Source organism: Mixophyes fleayi, chromosome 8, assembly GCF_038048845.1.
Source record: "Mixophyes fleayi isolate aMixFle1 chromosome 8, aMixFle1.hap1, whole genome shotgun sequence".
NCBI lineage: Eukaryota > Metazoa > Chordata > Amphibia > Anura > Limnodynastidae > Mixophyes > Mixophyes fleayi.
In genome coordinates, this window is record NC_134409.1 from 44,592,772 (window position 1) to 44,609,944 (window position 17,173).

Here is a 17,173-nt window from a genome sequence, read left to right on the forward strand (position 1 = left end):
GCTGTGGTCCTGCATTACCAACCCACACTACACTTGGAGCTAAGTCCTGGGGGCATCCGAGTACCGGTGAGCGCGTCAAGCTCTAAGGGAAAGGCGGCTGCTATAGGCGAAGATCTCCGTCATCTAGTTCTGTGGGTTGGTGATCAGGGTCAGCAGCCTAACAATAACTTGATTTAATATAGCTGTGATGTTACATAACGAAGCACTATAAGCTGGAGGGGGTCAATAGGCAAACAGCCTATGAGAAGCAGCTAGATAGTGTTTGTGGTATCATCATCATAATTACACATCATTACATCAAACCACAGGTACTCACAAAAGATACGCATCCTAAGAAGCGAATCTGGGGATGCATCCAAGTGTCATTTACTTGTATCCACAGGGGGCGTGCTACACTTGCCCACCCCCTTTCTGCCTCTCCGGGCATTAGGAACTGTAAGTCTAAAAAATGCACAAATCTAGATACATAAGCATATCGGTAAGTATGCGCAGTACAGAAATGTGTATATTTATGCCACAAAAATTGACCTATGTCCAACTCTAAATAAGGCATTTAGAATGAGAAAGGGGTGAGATGGAGTGAGTCCTCAGGGTTTCACAGTGTCTCCTCTTCTGTTAACAATACCCAGGTGCTCAACACTTCTATGGCCCATTCTATAACAATCAATGTCAGCTATGTCAATGTCTTCACAGAGGCCAATATGGCACATTCTAAACGCTATCAAAATGACAAATATCCTTCTGTTGGAAAAAAAACTGACTCTCCTTCAAATACAGCCAAATAAAAGTGAACCTGGCTTATTCATAGCATTCTATCGCGTATTATCGCCAACTGTCTGGTTAAATTTTCGGTCCCCTTGGCTTCATCTGTGATATCACAGATCTCCTCCACCACTAAATTATGGTGTACAATCCACTGGCAAGCAAAGTGCTAGAGACTAGGCCATATGAGGCCCTCCTGGTTCTCCAGCCCCAAAATTCAATAAAATGTTTTTTTCTTTTTTTTAAAAAAAGGGGGACACTGCACTAATTGTACTTTTAGTGCCGAAATATAACCGATATAGGAGAATCAGTATTATTATTCTAGAAGAGGTGGCAACCATATGTGTGATATGTAATTAGAAGAGTATTGGTGTGCTGTGTGAAATATAAATATGAGATTTATAGTGAGCTGTGTGAATGTGAAGATCAGTAGGGTAGGGCAATGTGTTGCCCATATAAAATTTTTAATGATATAATATTTATAGTATGAATAATACTGCAGAATCTGTTCACTGCCCCTATGCTACATGTGCTATCTGTGCTAATGCATTCCCCACTGACACAAGTACAACTATCTTAAATGCTTCAATCATTCTTAGTGCTCAAAGACTTCATATGTTAGTGCTCAAAGACTGCATTTGTCAGCAGTTGGAGTTAAGTGACATATAGAAATTTAGTGAAGGGAAATGAGACTGCAATTTAAAAAAAATCCCTTTTTATTGTGCAAAAGGACATGAGCATGTGTGCACCGAATAGTTACAGAAAATGTTTTTTAAAAAGAGTGTAGTTTTATGCTTCCTTCATTATTGTTCTAGAGCACATTTATGCACGGTGAAGATATTTTGTTTTCCGAATAATGATAATGGGTTGGTCCATACCCTTCAAGACATGTCACTATGTAATTCCATCCCCAAGACCGAAAAGCAAATGATTCAATGATTACTGTAGGACAGTTCTAATGTTCTTATGCTCATTGCTAAGTTCACAAAAAAGCCTATCCCATTTTGCCAGAGAAGTATGATAAATGTCATAACAACAAATTAAGAACATGTGGTCTACTATACCTTGACCAGTTCAAATGGGAAGCGCTCATGAAAGATGCGATTGATTTTGGCACCACCTGAGAGCTCCCGGGTATCCACTTGATCCCCTGATCCTGCAATCCTCTTTTCAAAGTCTAGTGCAAAATGCTGGACCAACCTTTAAAATAATGAATTCATGGATCAGCTTAGAAACATTCTCTGTGCAATCATGATTAAAAACATAAGAAATAAGTTCAAATATATTTAGAGACACATAAAACAAGTGTTATTTATTCTCATAGAACATATCATATATGCTGCAATATATAAAGTAAATATATATTAATATACTAACCCCTGCCAGGGGGAGTTAAAGTAAGTATCCTTCATCTCTTCTATTGCCCTGCACCATTTGGATCAATTGTTCCTTTCCACTCTCTCATTACCTACCCCAGCTAATACACATTCATCCACATCTCTCACTTCTCTCCATCATGCACCTACTCAATTTATACTCTCTCCCATTCACTATCATCACGCATTTCTTCAAACTCCTCTTTTTTCTCTATCATCCTACTTCTCCCTCCCCTATTATTTCCCCCTCACTACTTCCCTCCTCACTACAGTCATGGCCAAAAGTTTTAAGAATGACACAAGTATTGATTTTCACAAAGTTTGCTGCATCAGTGTTTTTAGACCTTTTTGTCAGCTTCCTTGCTGGCTTTCTTGACACCAGGCCATCCTCCAAAAGTCTTTGCCTCACTATGCTTGCAGATGCACTCACAACTGCCTGCTACCATTCCTGAGCAAGCTCTACACTAGTGGTGCCCTGATCCCGCAGCTGAATCAACTTTAAGAGATATTCCTGGCTCTTGCTGGATGTTCATGGGCGCCCTTAAGCCTTCTTTACATCTATTTAACCTCTCTTCTTGAAGTTCTTGTTGATCCGATAAATGGATGATTTAGGTGCAATCTTGGCAGCAATATCCTTGCCTTTGAAGCCCTTTTGGTGCAAAACAATGATGACTGCACATGTTTCTTTGCAGTTAACCATGGTTAACAGAGGGAGAACAATGATTTCAAGCACCACCCTCTTTTTAAAGCTTCCAGTCTGTTATTCTAACTCAATAAGCATGACAGAGTGATATCCAGCCTTGTCCTCATCCACACTCTCACCTGTGTTAATGAGAGAATCCCTAACCTGATATCAATTGGTCCTTTTGTGGCAAGGTTGAAATGCAGTGGAAATGTTGTTCTGGGGATAAAGTTCATTGCCATGGCAAAGAGGGACTTTGAAATTAATTGCAATTCATCTGATCACTCTTCATGACATTCTGAAGTATATGCAAATTGCCATCATAAAAACTGAGACAGAAGACTTTGTGACTCAGGCCCCCAGATTCCAAAGGAAAAAACTATCATCCACGCACTCATCATCTCCTGCCTCGATTATTGTAACCTCCTCCTCACTGGCCTCCCCCACTCCCCCCTCTCCCCCCTCCGCTCTATACTCAATGCGGCTGCAAGACTCATCTTCCTCTCACGCCGCTCCTCCTCTGCCTCCCCTCTCTGCCTTGCCTTGCACTGGCTCCCCTTCCCCTACAGAATCGTTTTCAAACTCCTCACCACCACTTACAAGGCTCTCTCCAAATCTACTGCCCCTTATATCTCTAACCTACTCTCCATTCACACTCCTGCCCACTCCCTGCGCTCGGCCAACGACCACCGCCTCTCCTCCACTCTTATCACCTCTTCCCACTCCAGAATCCAAGACTTTTCCCGTGCAGCCCCCCTTCTCTGGAACGACCTCCCTCATTCCATACGTCTCTCTCCTACTCTGTGCTCCTTCAAACGTGCACTCAAAACTCACCTCTTCCTCAAAGCCTACCAACCATCTACTTAACCCCCATCTCCTCCCCTTTTGCTCTTCCTCCCTTCTCTCCTCTTACCTCAACTGGCTCCTCTTGTGCCTGTTCTGTTTACCCTCCCTTAGGATGTAAGCTCGTATGAGCAGGGCCCCCTCCCCTCCTGTCTCCATACCTGTTCTTACGCTCCGTTTTTACTGCATATGACTGGCCGAAGTTTCTGAAGTATTGGTACTTTTTGTTCATTGTTCTGTATGGTTTCACCCTGTATAGTCTACTGTTAGTACTGTGTGCGGCGCTGCGGATACCTTGTGGCGCCTAACAAATAAATGATAATAATAATAATAATAATAATAATAATAACATAACTTCAGATGCTCTTGGATTTTAAGTAACTACACCCAAGTTCCATGCTCTTTTTAAAATGCAACTTACATGCAAGTTGCATTCAGGCTTGAATCAAACCCATTATGAAAAGCATGTTAGCTCTAGAACTATGTTGGCTAACCTGTGACTATCCAGGTGTTGTGAAGCTACAAGTCCCAGCATACCATTCCAGCAATAAGCTGCTATATATTGGCAAAGCATGCTGGGACTTGTAGTTTTACAACACCTGGAGTGTCACAGGTTAGCCAACACTGCTCTAGAATGTAAGCTCTCACAGACAGGATCCTCTCTACCTATTGCCTCATGTCTGTCTATTATAGAGATGCTCACTGACCCCCGTGTTTTGGTTTTGGTTTTGGCTCTGGATTACCGTTGTGTTTTGGTATTGGTTTTGCCAAACCGCCATTGAGTGTTTTGGTTTTGTTTGGTTTTGCTATTTTGTTCAAAAATCAATGTTTTTGGCCATAAAAGAACCAAATTTAGTGTTCCACCTGTTTCTTGGATAAGTAATGTAGTTGTAAAGCTAATACATTATCAAAAAAACAGTTTCATTCCTGGTAGGCCTTCATTAATTCTACCCACAAACCAGATTGTCTTCCTCTCCATCTATGCATATTGGCAATGCAACCATCGTCTTTGGATGTATATTACACCCTACACTTATAGTTAAATATGTAAAGAAATGGACAAAGGCAGTTTGGTTTCTGTCTCTCTAGGCCCCCCTCCACTTGTCAAAAATACCAAAAAATTCAGCCGTTATAGACTGTACAATATTAATTGAAATGGACAAAGCCAGTTTGGGGTCAGTCTGTGTATAACACCCTACCCTTAAGGAGAAATTGCCCAAACAGCAGCCTTTCAAGAAGGTACGTGATATGGAAATGCTCCAAGTCCCTTTCCTCTTTGGGGGTAGATTGCACCCTACACTTAAATAGAAAGTTTTAAAAAGATGTTATCGTCATCAGCTTCATCCTCACCCTCATCAGTGTGTACGTCATCATCACAGACTATCAATTTATCAACGCTTGAATGACCATTAGACCATCACTGACTAAGTTCCCTGCTGTGCTGAACACTCGTTCAGAGTACACACTGGAGAGTGGGCAGCTTAAGTATTGCAAAGCAGGTTTGTACATGGTTTTCCAAATTGCCTGCTTTTCTTCCCAGTAAGGAAAGGCACTATCTGACATTTCCATATCAATTACCTCTTGAAAATAATCCTCCACCATCCTTTGCATGTTTATACTCGTATTGGATGGAGTTATGGGCAAGGTCACACATTTTTTTGAAAAATCCTTCAAACCATCCCAGACGTTAAACTGTTCTGGTCTGCCCTCTGCGTCTTCACTGCTTCTTTTTTGAAAATTAAATTTTTTACGAGCAGCAGCTGATTGAGAAACTGAAGGAGGACACGTCGTCAAGCCAAGGCCCAGTTCAGCGGACAACTTGCTGAGCAATAGCTCCTTGCAAAAGTTCACATCTCGTTCATTTTGAAGCAAAGACTCAATGTAGGTCTTCAACCTTGGATCAAGCACAGTGGCCAAAACGTACTGATCCGAGTTCAAGATCTTAATAACTCGAGGATCATTGTGAAGCAAATTAAGTACTTGATCGACAAGGCCAACATACTTTGCGGAATTGCTTGCTTTCAGCTCCTCCTTCAGTTTCTCAAGCTGCTTTTCCAATAGTCTAATTAAAGGAATATCTTGGCTCAAACTAGCAGAATCTGCACTCACTTCACACGTCACAACTTCAAATGGTTTCAGCACCTTGCACAGCACTGAAAGGATTCCCCACTGTGCAAGAGTGAAATACATGCCCCCTCCTTTCCCAATGTCATGGCTTGTGCAATACACTTGGATGGCTTTGCGATGTTCCTCCATCCTCTAAAGCATGTACAGCGTGGAATTCCACCTAGTTACCACCTCTTGCTTAAGTTGGTGGCAGGGCAAGTTAAACTGCTCTTGGAGCTGCTGCAATCTCCTACATGCTGTGGCCAAATGCCTGAAATGGCCTAAAATTTTACGGGCCACTGAAAGCATCTCCTGCACCTCACGCTTATTTTGTAAGAAGCTCTGCACCACCAAGTTGATGGTGTGAGCAAAACAGGGAATGTGATGGAATTCACCCAGCTGTAATGCTCGCACTATATTGTTGGCGTTATCAGAAAGGACATATCCTGGAGAGAGTCCAAGTGGTATAAGCCATGTATCAATCACATCTCTCAGTTTGCATAACAAATTTTCAGCTGTATGCCTGTTAGTGAAGCCGGTGATAGAAAGAGGGCCTGCCTGTGACAAATGTTACGTAGTGGTGTACATGCTGCTGCTGTTCCTGCTGGTGAAGGTGAATGACCAACCCAGTGGGCTGTCACAGTTATATAGTCTTTGGTTTGACCACTTCCACTTGTCCACATATCTGTGGTTAAGTGGACAGTGGGCAGAATGGCATTTTTCAGCGCAATCTCCACATTTGTACACACTTTTTGGTATAGTTGTGGAATAGCTTTACAGGAAAAATGGTGTCGTGATGGAATTCTGTAACGCGGACACAAAACCTCAATTAACTGAAAAAACAGCTGCGTTTATTGTGGATATTGGACGCAGATCTAACACTAACATGGCAGCCATGGCGTCTGTGATTCGCTTGGCGACTGGGTGACTGCTGTCATATTTGCTTCCCCTAGCAAATGATTGTTTCACAGTTAATTGTTGAAATGTAGGAGTGCTCTTTTTCTTGGCCTTCCTCTGGGCTGACAATTCACCCCCAGCAGCAGCAACAGCAGCAGCAGCAGTGGGACTAACGCTTTCTTCAGGGAATCAATAATAGTGCAGGAGTCATCCAGCCTTAAAAAGTGGGATGCAGGGCTAACTCCGAGTGCTACTGAGGATATTGATAAGGATGGTGTGGTGGGTGTATTTTGTAGCCGTCGGGATGTCGGTGACCGGAGGGTCCTAGCTGATGATAGAGTGCTTGTAATTTTTTTGTAAGAACTTTCAGCTTTTCCCAACACTTTGCCATTAACTCTTGTCAAATGGCGCAACATAGACGAGGTTCCAAGATGGTTAAGGTCCCTCCCTCGAATGACTGTGGCTTTACATACACTACAAATGGCTATATAATTGTTGTCTGGATTGGGGTAATCACGGAAACTAGAAATACGAAAAATAGAAAACAAATTACTTACTGCAGCAAAGCTTTGGTCTTCCATGACGGGTCCTCTGGTTTAAAACTTTTGTAAACCTCAACATCATGTTCTAAGGAAAGCAACTGACTTTGTAGTTTGCTCCTAAGCTCAGGTAAAGTATCCCGTATGTGGTTGGTGAGTTGCTATTTGAGGACAAAACCAAAAGAAACATTGTTATGTGTTAGGAATGCTTAAACAGTGAAAATAGTAATTTAAAAAACAGAAACTCCAAACAGTTTTTCACTCATATTCCATTAATGACTATAACATTGTTTGCACATTTTTAATATTAATTTTGAGGAAGTTTTAGACTACATACAGAAAGTTAGAGCCATAAAACAAATTTCTCCCAAGATTAAAAGTGGGTACATATAATTTGGCCAAACATATTGGCACCCTTGCACTATTTTCAAATAACTCACAATTTTCTCTAAACATACGGTGAAATTAACAACAGTATTTGGGCTCAACAATTCTATCTATAATAATATACAGGACATTCGTTTTTCGACTCTGAAAGTAGTCCTGTATATCCCTTTAAATCAGAAAATGAAAAGAAATGTAATTGACAAAATTATTAACAGTTATTATTTGGACTCTTTGCTGGCCACTTCAAAAACAATCCAGAGTCTTGCCTTGAAGCATCCTTTGGCCCTTGGGCACTTTTTTGAAGTGTGTTTGAGGACATTTTCCTGCTGGAAGATTAACAATGTTCGACAGAGATCTAGCTTTCTGACACAGGGGTCAGCATTGCACTCCAAAATTACAAGATAATCTCCAGATTTTATAATGCTATGCATACATTCTAGACACCCAGTGCCAGATGCACTACAGGAGTGGGAGAGGGAGAGGGGGAGAGAGAGAGAGAAAGAGAGAGAGAGAGAGAGAGAGAGAGACAGAGGGGGGAGAGAGAGAAAGAGACAGAGAGAGGGGGAGAGAGAGAGAGAGAGAGAGAGAGAGAGAGAGAGGGGGAAAGAGGGGGGAGAGAGAGTGAGAGAGAGAGAGGGGGAGAGAGGGGGGAGAGAGAGTGAGAGAGAGAGTGAGAGAGAGTTCTAGGACTTAAAAGGTCACATATATCGCAATGAGTGATCAAGATGAATGAATCCAATCATAACGGTAAGTCTCACAAGTGAAAAGAGTATGGCACGATATGAATATAGATTTAGAGAACTATGGATGTAATTTTGTAGTAGTCATATATCCAAGTCCCACTGAGGACTGTCCAAATTGTGTGAACAGTTAATGCATGTAACAAGTGTCCACCGGTAAACACAGACGATGGTGTGCAATATTAGCATATGAGGCAGCTGGGGCCACTCGGAATACCCGGTCGGAAGCTCTTACTTGTCAGGCCTGTATATACGCTCAGGTCCCCAGTCTAGCCACACGGATGCAGATAAAATGAAAAACTCACTGTGCGAGCTCTGTTGTCTGACCCAAATAAATCCAATCAACTGTACTTCCCTCTGATGAAATTACCGTTGTGTAATGAAACGTGTCAGAGTACCATATAACCCTCTTTTGTTGAGTTGGTGATGGATGGTGTGAGTTGAAAGTGTCATACATTGTGTCTGAATTTCAGCTTGAATCTGTTTAATAGTTGATCATGATCATTTCTGCACCATTCGAAAAATACTGTGCTACTGCAATCTGTGATCAAGTTTAGTCTTTCCAGAGAAGCTAACTACAGCGCCATGGGCCTTAAACTTCCTAATAACATTACGTATGATGGAAACGGGAACATCAAGGTCTCTCGAGATTAATTTGTAGCCTTGAGACTGTTCGTGCTTGGCTACAATCTTCTGTCTGGCTTCCTCAGACAACTCTCTGGCTTACTGTCTTTTCTCCATGCTCAATGCAACACATACAGTGACACAAAACAGAAGAATAAGTCAATTTCTCTATTCTAGCTTATTTAATTAGTGATTTTTATATTCCACACAACTGCTACTCACCATAGGTGAGCTCAGTTCTAAAGTGAAGAAAAATCACCTGCTTGAAATCTGATTATTTCTAACTACTTCTAAAAGGTGTCAAAATAATTTTATCTGGCCCACTTAAGGATTTCTGTAGGGACTAAGCTGTAAGTTTACTAGGCACCTCTGAAGAAGGCAGTGATCTAATTAGATGTAAGGTAAAATTTCAACCAAGAGCCCCATCCCATTACTTATTCCAACTGTCTATCCCAGTATGGAGGGAAATCATTGGATAGGACTAAATAGGTATCTGGGTGAACAAGCTTGGATATTTGTTTGAAGACTGTAAATCGTAGTGGTTGCATTTTGAAGTAGAGTCTGAAGACATGAGCTAGGCCTGCAGGTCCAACTCCAGTTCCAGTAACACATAGGTGAGGATTGGGGAAAAAGGATATGCAGTCTAAACGGGTCTAAGTACTAATTCAGTAATAGCATCAATATGGTTTTGATATGGTTAGTACATTAGGAAGAGGATCAAATCTTACTGAATAAAGTGGACACGTGAATTCATCTTGTCTTTCTCAATTTTACAGTTTAGCTAGTGATAAAAATCTTGCTAGATGTAAGTGTTTCTGGGGGTATGGCTGATGTAAACGTGATTCATGTGTGACTGGTGCAGAGCTGGATGTATTTTGAGATGTCTACGCCTCAGTATATGGAGTAAATATGCCTTTTTTTACATGCAGCTTTTTAAATCTTATTTTTGAACACATATGCGTTCAACTCAGCATCAGCCCCATAGAGCAAAGTAAATAGAGGATCTTAGAAAAAAACACAATATTTTTTAATATTGTTATATGTCAAACTAGGATTAAAGCTCAGAGATTACAGGAACAAAATTAAGCTCATATAAAGCATGTGGGTTTGGAAAATAGAAGAGGATCCCTATGGATTCATAGTCCTTCAGATTTTTTTAACTCTTTTTTATTGTACAATATAAAATACAATAAAGAACATAAAAATGACATGAACTGATTTAGTGTTTTCTCTTTGGGTTTTTCCATTCTTTTCCCTTATTCAAATATTAAACATAAGAAATACAAGTAAAATATAAAAATGAGAGATTATGATTAAGGATGTCAAAATGTACATTTCGTCCAACTTCATGGATTCTTCAAGGTCAGCGTCTCTCGTACCTTACTACTCTCTAGTCAACTCTTCTACATTCACTTGCATCTACATTCCTGCTGTCTGCTCTGCTGTTGACGGTTCTTCAGTCTACAACGGATCCATCCAAAAAATATGTGTAGCAAACACACATCTTTATTTCCACTCAAAAGCACCTTTGGGCCCCTGCATCATCATGACCCCATTTAGCCTTTTGCACCATCCTGGTCTTCTTGCGTCCTGCACACCATATTGAATGCCCTCTAAACCTATTATCACATTAATTGTTTTCTAGAAGTTCTATTTAGAGTTTAGATTTAGAGGGTCACATTCTCATGAAATGCCCTTAGAATGTCTATAATTTATTTTCCTTTGTGTTTCAATTCCCCTTGTTAATTTTTTAGAGCCACAATGTTAATGTTGAGACTATCACCCCTAGTTAAGTTAGGGAGTGACTTGTACAATCTATTCCCATTAAAGATTTTCTTTTGTCAGTATGTGTTTCCACTTTCATTAGTACAATTGGATTTTAGTTTTAGAAATGCCTCAGTTAGTTTGTTTTGTATAGTGAAGTAGGTTTCAGACTGATTATTTTTGTGTTATTTTACAAACAAAATAATCTCCCCACTCACTACCACCTTGGCTGCATTCCAAAATATCAAGAGGTTTGCTATATATTCTTGATCATTTTGTATGTACGTGTTCCAGGCTCCAATATATTTATACGTTTTATAGAATTAGATAACCTTGCTGGGAATCTCCATTGTTTATATATACCGTGTACCTTATATTCTTTACACGTTAACCAGATTGGTGCCTGGTATGATAGACCCATTGACTCTATCTTTGCTTCTACTATTTTCATCATCATAGTTGAATTTATTAGAAAATAGTCTATTCGTAATATTGTGTTAAGGGCTGCAGAGATGCAGGTACATTCTAATTCTGCTGGGTTTAATAACCTCCATGTGTCTACCACCTGTAGCTGTTTGGCGATAGAACGGATACCTATTTTGTGTTGGGGGTTGTATCTTTATGTAGCTCCACTCTTATCCAAATGTTGTGATACGACTATTTTAAAATCACCCATTAATATTAGACTTGAGTCTGCATATGCATATAGTTTATTAATTATATTTAGCAAGAAGGCCTTGCTATAGTTGTTATATACTGTATATAATACTGTATATAGTATCTTGCATCTTCTATTATAGTGTCTAATATAACAAATCTACCTCATTCATCTACATATTCATAATGCATCTCAGCTTGTAACCCCTCTCTGGATGTAGTTGTGAGATGCACATATACAAGTACTATTTGTATTGCAATATTAAATGTCTCATGCTCTCTCATATATATATATATATATATATATATATATATATATATATATATATATTGACAGTCACTGGAAACAGGCTAAATGACAGAGGTATGTGTCCCAGGCTTCCAGCACTGTGTACGTTAAAACACCTGTGTGTATGTGTAGATGTTTGGGAAAAGCTTCTTACGGGGTGTGTCCATGTGGTAACAAACATGGTAAGGGTCCCTGGTGTTATGTATGGAGAAAGAGGAGCGTGGGCCCAGTCCGGGTCTTCTGGCCTGCCAGCCTCTAAACAGACTGATCAAGAGATGCACCTGTGAGGTGCTTGTGAAAAGGCAGCTAGAATATGCAATAATTTTCTCAGACCTGGGGAGGAGGCGAGTTGCCTCCTGAGACACTTTGCTGTGGTGAGCAATGATATGTTGAGTGTGTGTTTGGACACAAGGTCCAACACCTGAGAGAAGGTGTTGCTAAAATGTATTAGCCAGTAGGCTAGGATTTTGCTTATGTTTTGTTTTGTTTACAAGCTGGTGAATAAACTTGCTGTGGCTGTTAACCTGAAACCTCTGGACTTGTGTGGTTTACTGCTGCTGTTCATCGCCCTCTACTCCTGGAGATGGTACCTATTCCTCTGATGGTGTCACAATATACATTCATGCACTTAATGTTCCATTTCTATTTACATCAGCTACTGAAGTTGCAAACAACTGCGATAACTAAATAGTGGTTGGTGAGAGTCCATATCAATCTATTTTAATACTGATAAGCTGATTAACCCAACAATAAAATGAGAGCCACAGTTGGTTCTTTTTCTACAGACCAACAGTGGTTGATAAAGTCAGCTAGAAAAGGTAGAGTTCATCTGAGACCAGAATAATAAACATAAGAAAACTTGTTTTCTGTAGTAAAACACCTAAAAATGTTGTAGTTCTCAGATCCTTCATACTGATATATACATCTTCTTCCAATACCTGATTGAGGATTTTCTGAAGGTGTGGAGTTCCCATACGATCTGCTATGTGTCTGTAAGATGGATGAGATAGGAAAAATGTCCTTTCTGCTAACAAAGCAGCTTGTATATCCTTTTTACCATCAATATCTTTTTGACTTCGGTTCACAACTCCAACATAACCTGAAACCGTGAAAGTATACAAATTAAAAAAAAAAAAAAAAAAGGGAGGGGAGGGGAAGTCAGGTGACCAATGCAAGACGAGGCGCCCCTGCTATGAAATGCCGAAATTCACAGGATTGCATAGCAGGGGACAGTGCTTGATGACGTGAATAGCATCCTTATGCCCTGCCTCCATCAATACCTGGGAGAATGCCTACTTTCTGAGGATCCCCGAAATTCGGAAACCTCCCGGAAATTCCAGGAGTAGGCAAGTATGTACAATACATTGTACTGTTAAAGCACACTGCATATAAAAGCGCAAAATGCATAATTAAAAACATGTTTAAAGTATGTACTAGTTTTCATGTGTTGCTACCCATTGTCTTAGCGCATATCTGTGAACAAGCTCTAAAGAGTTAGAGCTCCAGCAATGTTCCTACAGGGGAATCATTTCATGTCGAAGTTTTCAGTACATCTCAAAGTTCACTGACATTCTCATTCTACCATATAACAGAGCACAGGTTCATATACACTCTTATATTCTACAAAACACAACTTACAATACGTGTCCGATATGCTACAAGTCTGTATGAATGATGCAGTCTCCAGCCTCTAGCACAGAAAAAATAGTAGCAAAGCGCTCCAGGGCGCATTGCTATATATTACCCCTTGTGAAGAATTATAATAATTTGCTAGCACAAGCACAACATTTGAGAGGAATTTTCATAGTCACCTTTTAACTCTTACATGTATGCAGAATATGGTTTAGATACAACACTACTTGCATCCCATTTTAATGAACATTTGCTACCTCACAGCACTGGTGTCACAGGCCCTATCTATGTTGAGGTTGTATGATTTCCCTATGTTTACGTGGGTTTCCTCCAGGTGCTCCGGTTTCCTCCCACACTCCAAAAACATACTGGTAGGTTAGTTTGGCTTAAATTTACAAAATGGACCGTAATGTGTGTGCAATGAGGCAGGACTGATATGCATTCTCTGTACAGCACTGTGTAATATGATTGCTGCTATATCAATAATACAAAATGACCTAGACTACAATTGCTGGCAAATTCCTGAACAATGATACCTCTGCGAAGTGGAAGCAGCTTGTTCTCCAAAATCTCCCGGGCATCAGTTCCTTCATCCATGAGGTCCAGCTTTGTGATTACACCAATCGTTCTCAGACCTTTAAAGTAACACATGGTATAATCAATACAAAACAATTGCTTGAATCCATTTTGCTGTATTTTAATGTCTTTTAACACTAGGAGATTCTGCCACTATCGCATCGCCCAGTACATTTTTCCAGGCGTGATCTTCAGGTTAAACACCAAACCATTGATAAGTTTTATTGGCAAAACCTATGGGCTGAAGTCTTGAGTAGTTGTTAGTGGAACGTGAAAAGAATGTTAGGCCACACGTTCGTAAACTTAACCAGGTTGATGCATGAAATAGTGAAGTATATGTAACTTACAGGCATACAGGTATACAGTAATCTGCAGTCTTGTATACACCAGGCACTAAATTGAAATACAGGTAAACTGTCTTAAAGGCTATTTACTATACATTTGTGTAGTATATCTATCTATCTATCAGGTCTCAGCAGGGCAGACGCTTGTAAGACACTGCACCTCCGTGCAGCCTCTGACACTATTGTCACACTATTACCCCCTACACAGTACAGCAGGGGTGGATGTGCAGAGATAAAGCCGGGAACGACCAGTAGAGAGGCCGCGCGTGCACAGAAGCAGTGTGCGGCTGGGACCCTGCAGTGCCCCACTTCCAGTCCCTAGACCACCGGGGACCACGGAGGCAGAACAAATCACTCCCTGTTCAACACCCCCTTGCCTAGTGATGTCTTATGAAAAAAACACATGCATTAACCTTATTTAGAAACATGCATGTATTTCTCCTGTAATGGAAAATATGGGGTTAACACACCAAATAATGTCTGCAAAAACAAAACATCAATTGTCATAACATTTCAGACTACATTTTTCACAACATGTGCTCAATATTGATGAAGCAAATCATTGTGTGAGCATATCTGCTGCATTCAGCTCACGCTGACTTTTTCTAAAAAAGTTCTCATATGAAGTGGTGTCTACCTGTAATATGCTTAGACCTGCCATGATGCTTGGCACTTGGCTACAAGTCAATGACACCTTTAACATCACACTTGATGTTGATATTCTAAACTCCATTTAAAAGGTGTAGTTCACACAAAAGGGTATATTTACTAAACTGCAGGTTTGAAAAAGTGGATATGTTGCCTATAGCAACCAATCAGATTGTAGTTAACATTTATTTAGTACCTTCTACAAAGTGATAGCTAAAATCTGATTGGTATAAGCAACATCTCCACTTTTTCAAACCGGCAGTTTAGTAAATATACCACAGTTTCCTTAATCCAAGGGGCTTCTTTGACAGTTTCAGTCATATACTGAAGTGATATACTCCGCTTCTGTGCTGAAAAGAGAAACTATAGGCTGCTTCCTACTTGCCCAGCTTACCGCTGTGCCTCCTAATCCAAACAGGTAACCGAAATTCCTTCACCACATGTGTGATGTCAGGACAAGTTCCAACACTTGCATACATTAAACTTCCAATTAAATTCTGATAGGGAACTCCTTTCATGACCTCTATTTCAGATAGACATATGGTGACATATCTTTGGTCAATGTTGTACTTTTATCAATAGGAGTATTTACTGGTTTAGCATCTGTCATCCCATACCTTAGACGTATAGACTCAATGTAATCTTGTTGGTCTAAGGTGACAGTCTCAGCGTTCAAATTTTGCGAAATTCTTATTCTCAACAGGTGATGTGCAGGGCCTAAGTCTTTCAATATGAGCTTTTCTCCCAATAGACTTTTCACACTGTCTATGTGTTATTTCTGGCCAGCTAGCAATAAGTCATCCACATATACAACAATGATTAACAGTTGTCCATCTATCATTTTGTGGTATAGACCGTGGTCAGTCTCTGAATGTACAAAGTCCAAGTCAATCAACTGGTAGAGTAACAAATCATGCAATGTAGATATGGTAATTACTAAATGAAGTGTACTGTACCTTGCCACAGGCAAGAAGATTTCCCTACAATCAATTCCAGACCTTTGTGTAAATCCCTTTGCAACAAGGTGAGCCTTTTAACAGGCAATCGATCCCTCTGTATTTAGCTTTTTACAAAATACCTATTTGCATTTAATTGTTTTACAGTTGCTTGGCCTATTGACAACAGTCCAGGTTTCATTTTCGTCCAAAGATGTCATTTCATTATCTATGGCTGGTTTCCAGTGTTCCCACTCATCACTGATTTTTGCCTCTTGCAAATTTTGTAGTTCTGAGAACGCAATGCATATTCATCACAGTATTTGCTTGAAGGTTTTCCCTTACTTATTCTTGCAGAACTTCTTGTCTCCTGCTGCTTGTCGAGATTTAAAGTCTCTGATTCAGCTACATTTGAAGATATAGGTAGGTCAAATATTACTACATTTTCTTGAATCAATTTATTTTTTCCCACTAGGTGGTGCTGTTTTATGGAATATGACGTCTGTTTCTTTCTTGTTTACAACGTCTTAAAGCCTGCCGATATTTCTCTATCCATCAGCGTATCAGATAAGCTGTCATAATTTGCATTATTGGTACGGGAATTTCCTAGCATTGGATTGTTTTATTATATGTGTTTAAATTTAATACACTATGTGTGGCACCCCTTTTCTTTTGTGCTTTGTTCAACACACATTATATCATATATATATATATATATATATATATATATATATATATATATATATATATATATATATATATATATATACACACACTGTATGTATACACCAATCAGCCACAACATTAAAACCACCTGCCTAATACTGTAGACGTCCCCCTTGTGCAACCACAACAGCTCTGACACATTGAGCCATGGACTCCACAAGTCCTCTGGAGGTGTCCTGTGGCATCTGATAAAGATGTTAGCAGCAAATCCTTTAAGTCCTATCAGTTGTGAGGTGGGGCCTCCATGGCTCAGACTTATTTTTCCAGCACATCCCACAGATGCTTGATCGGATTGAGATCTGGATAATTTGGAGGCTAAATCAACACCTTGAACTCTTTGTCATGTTCCTCAAACCATTCCTGAACATTTTTTGCAGTGTGGCAGGGCACATTATCCTACTGAAAGAGGCAACTGGCTTCAGGAAATACCTGTGCCATCATAGTGCACCCTGGTGCCATCTCTTCACCAGGTAGATGACACACATGCACCCGACCGTCCACATGATGTAAAAGTAAACATGATTCAACAGACCAGGCCACCGTCTTCTTTTGCTGCATGGTCCTGTTCTGACACTCATGTAAACACTGTAGGTGTTTTCCGCGGTGGACAGTAGTCAGCATGGGCACTCTGACCAGTCTGCGGCTA

General features: G+C 40.2%; 1 protein-coding gene across 4 annotated transcripts in view; it reads right to left on the minus strand.

Annotated features, from left to right (window-relative positions):
* The window catches only part of DNM3 (dynamin 3), a 399,791-nt gene that overhangs the window by 350,990 nt on the left and 31,628 nt on the right, over positions 1 to 17,173 (minus strand). For all 4 annotated transcript variants that reach the window (XM_075182456.1, XM_075182455.1, XM_075182457.1 and 1 more), the window contains exons 5-8: positions 13,835 to 13,933; positions 12,605 to 12,765; positions 7,224 to 7,366; positions 1,827 to 1,962 (exon numbers count right to left, since the gene is read on the minus strand). In XM_075182456.1, coding sequence (XP_075038557.1) covers positions 1,827 to 1,962; positions 7,224 to 7,366; positions 12,605 to 12,765; positions 13,835 to 13,933 — 539 coding nt within the window. The remainder of the gene's footprint in view (positions 1 to 1,826; positions 1,963 to 7,223; positions 7,367 to 12,604; positions 12,766 to 13,834; positions 13,934 to 17,173) is intronic.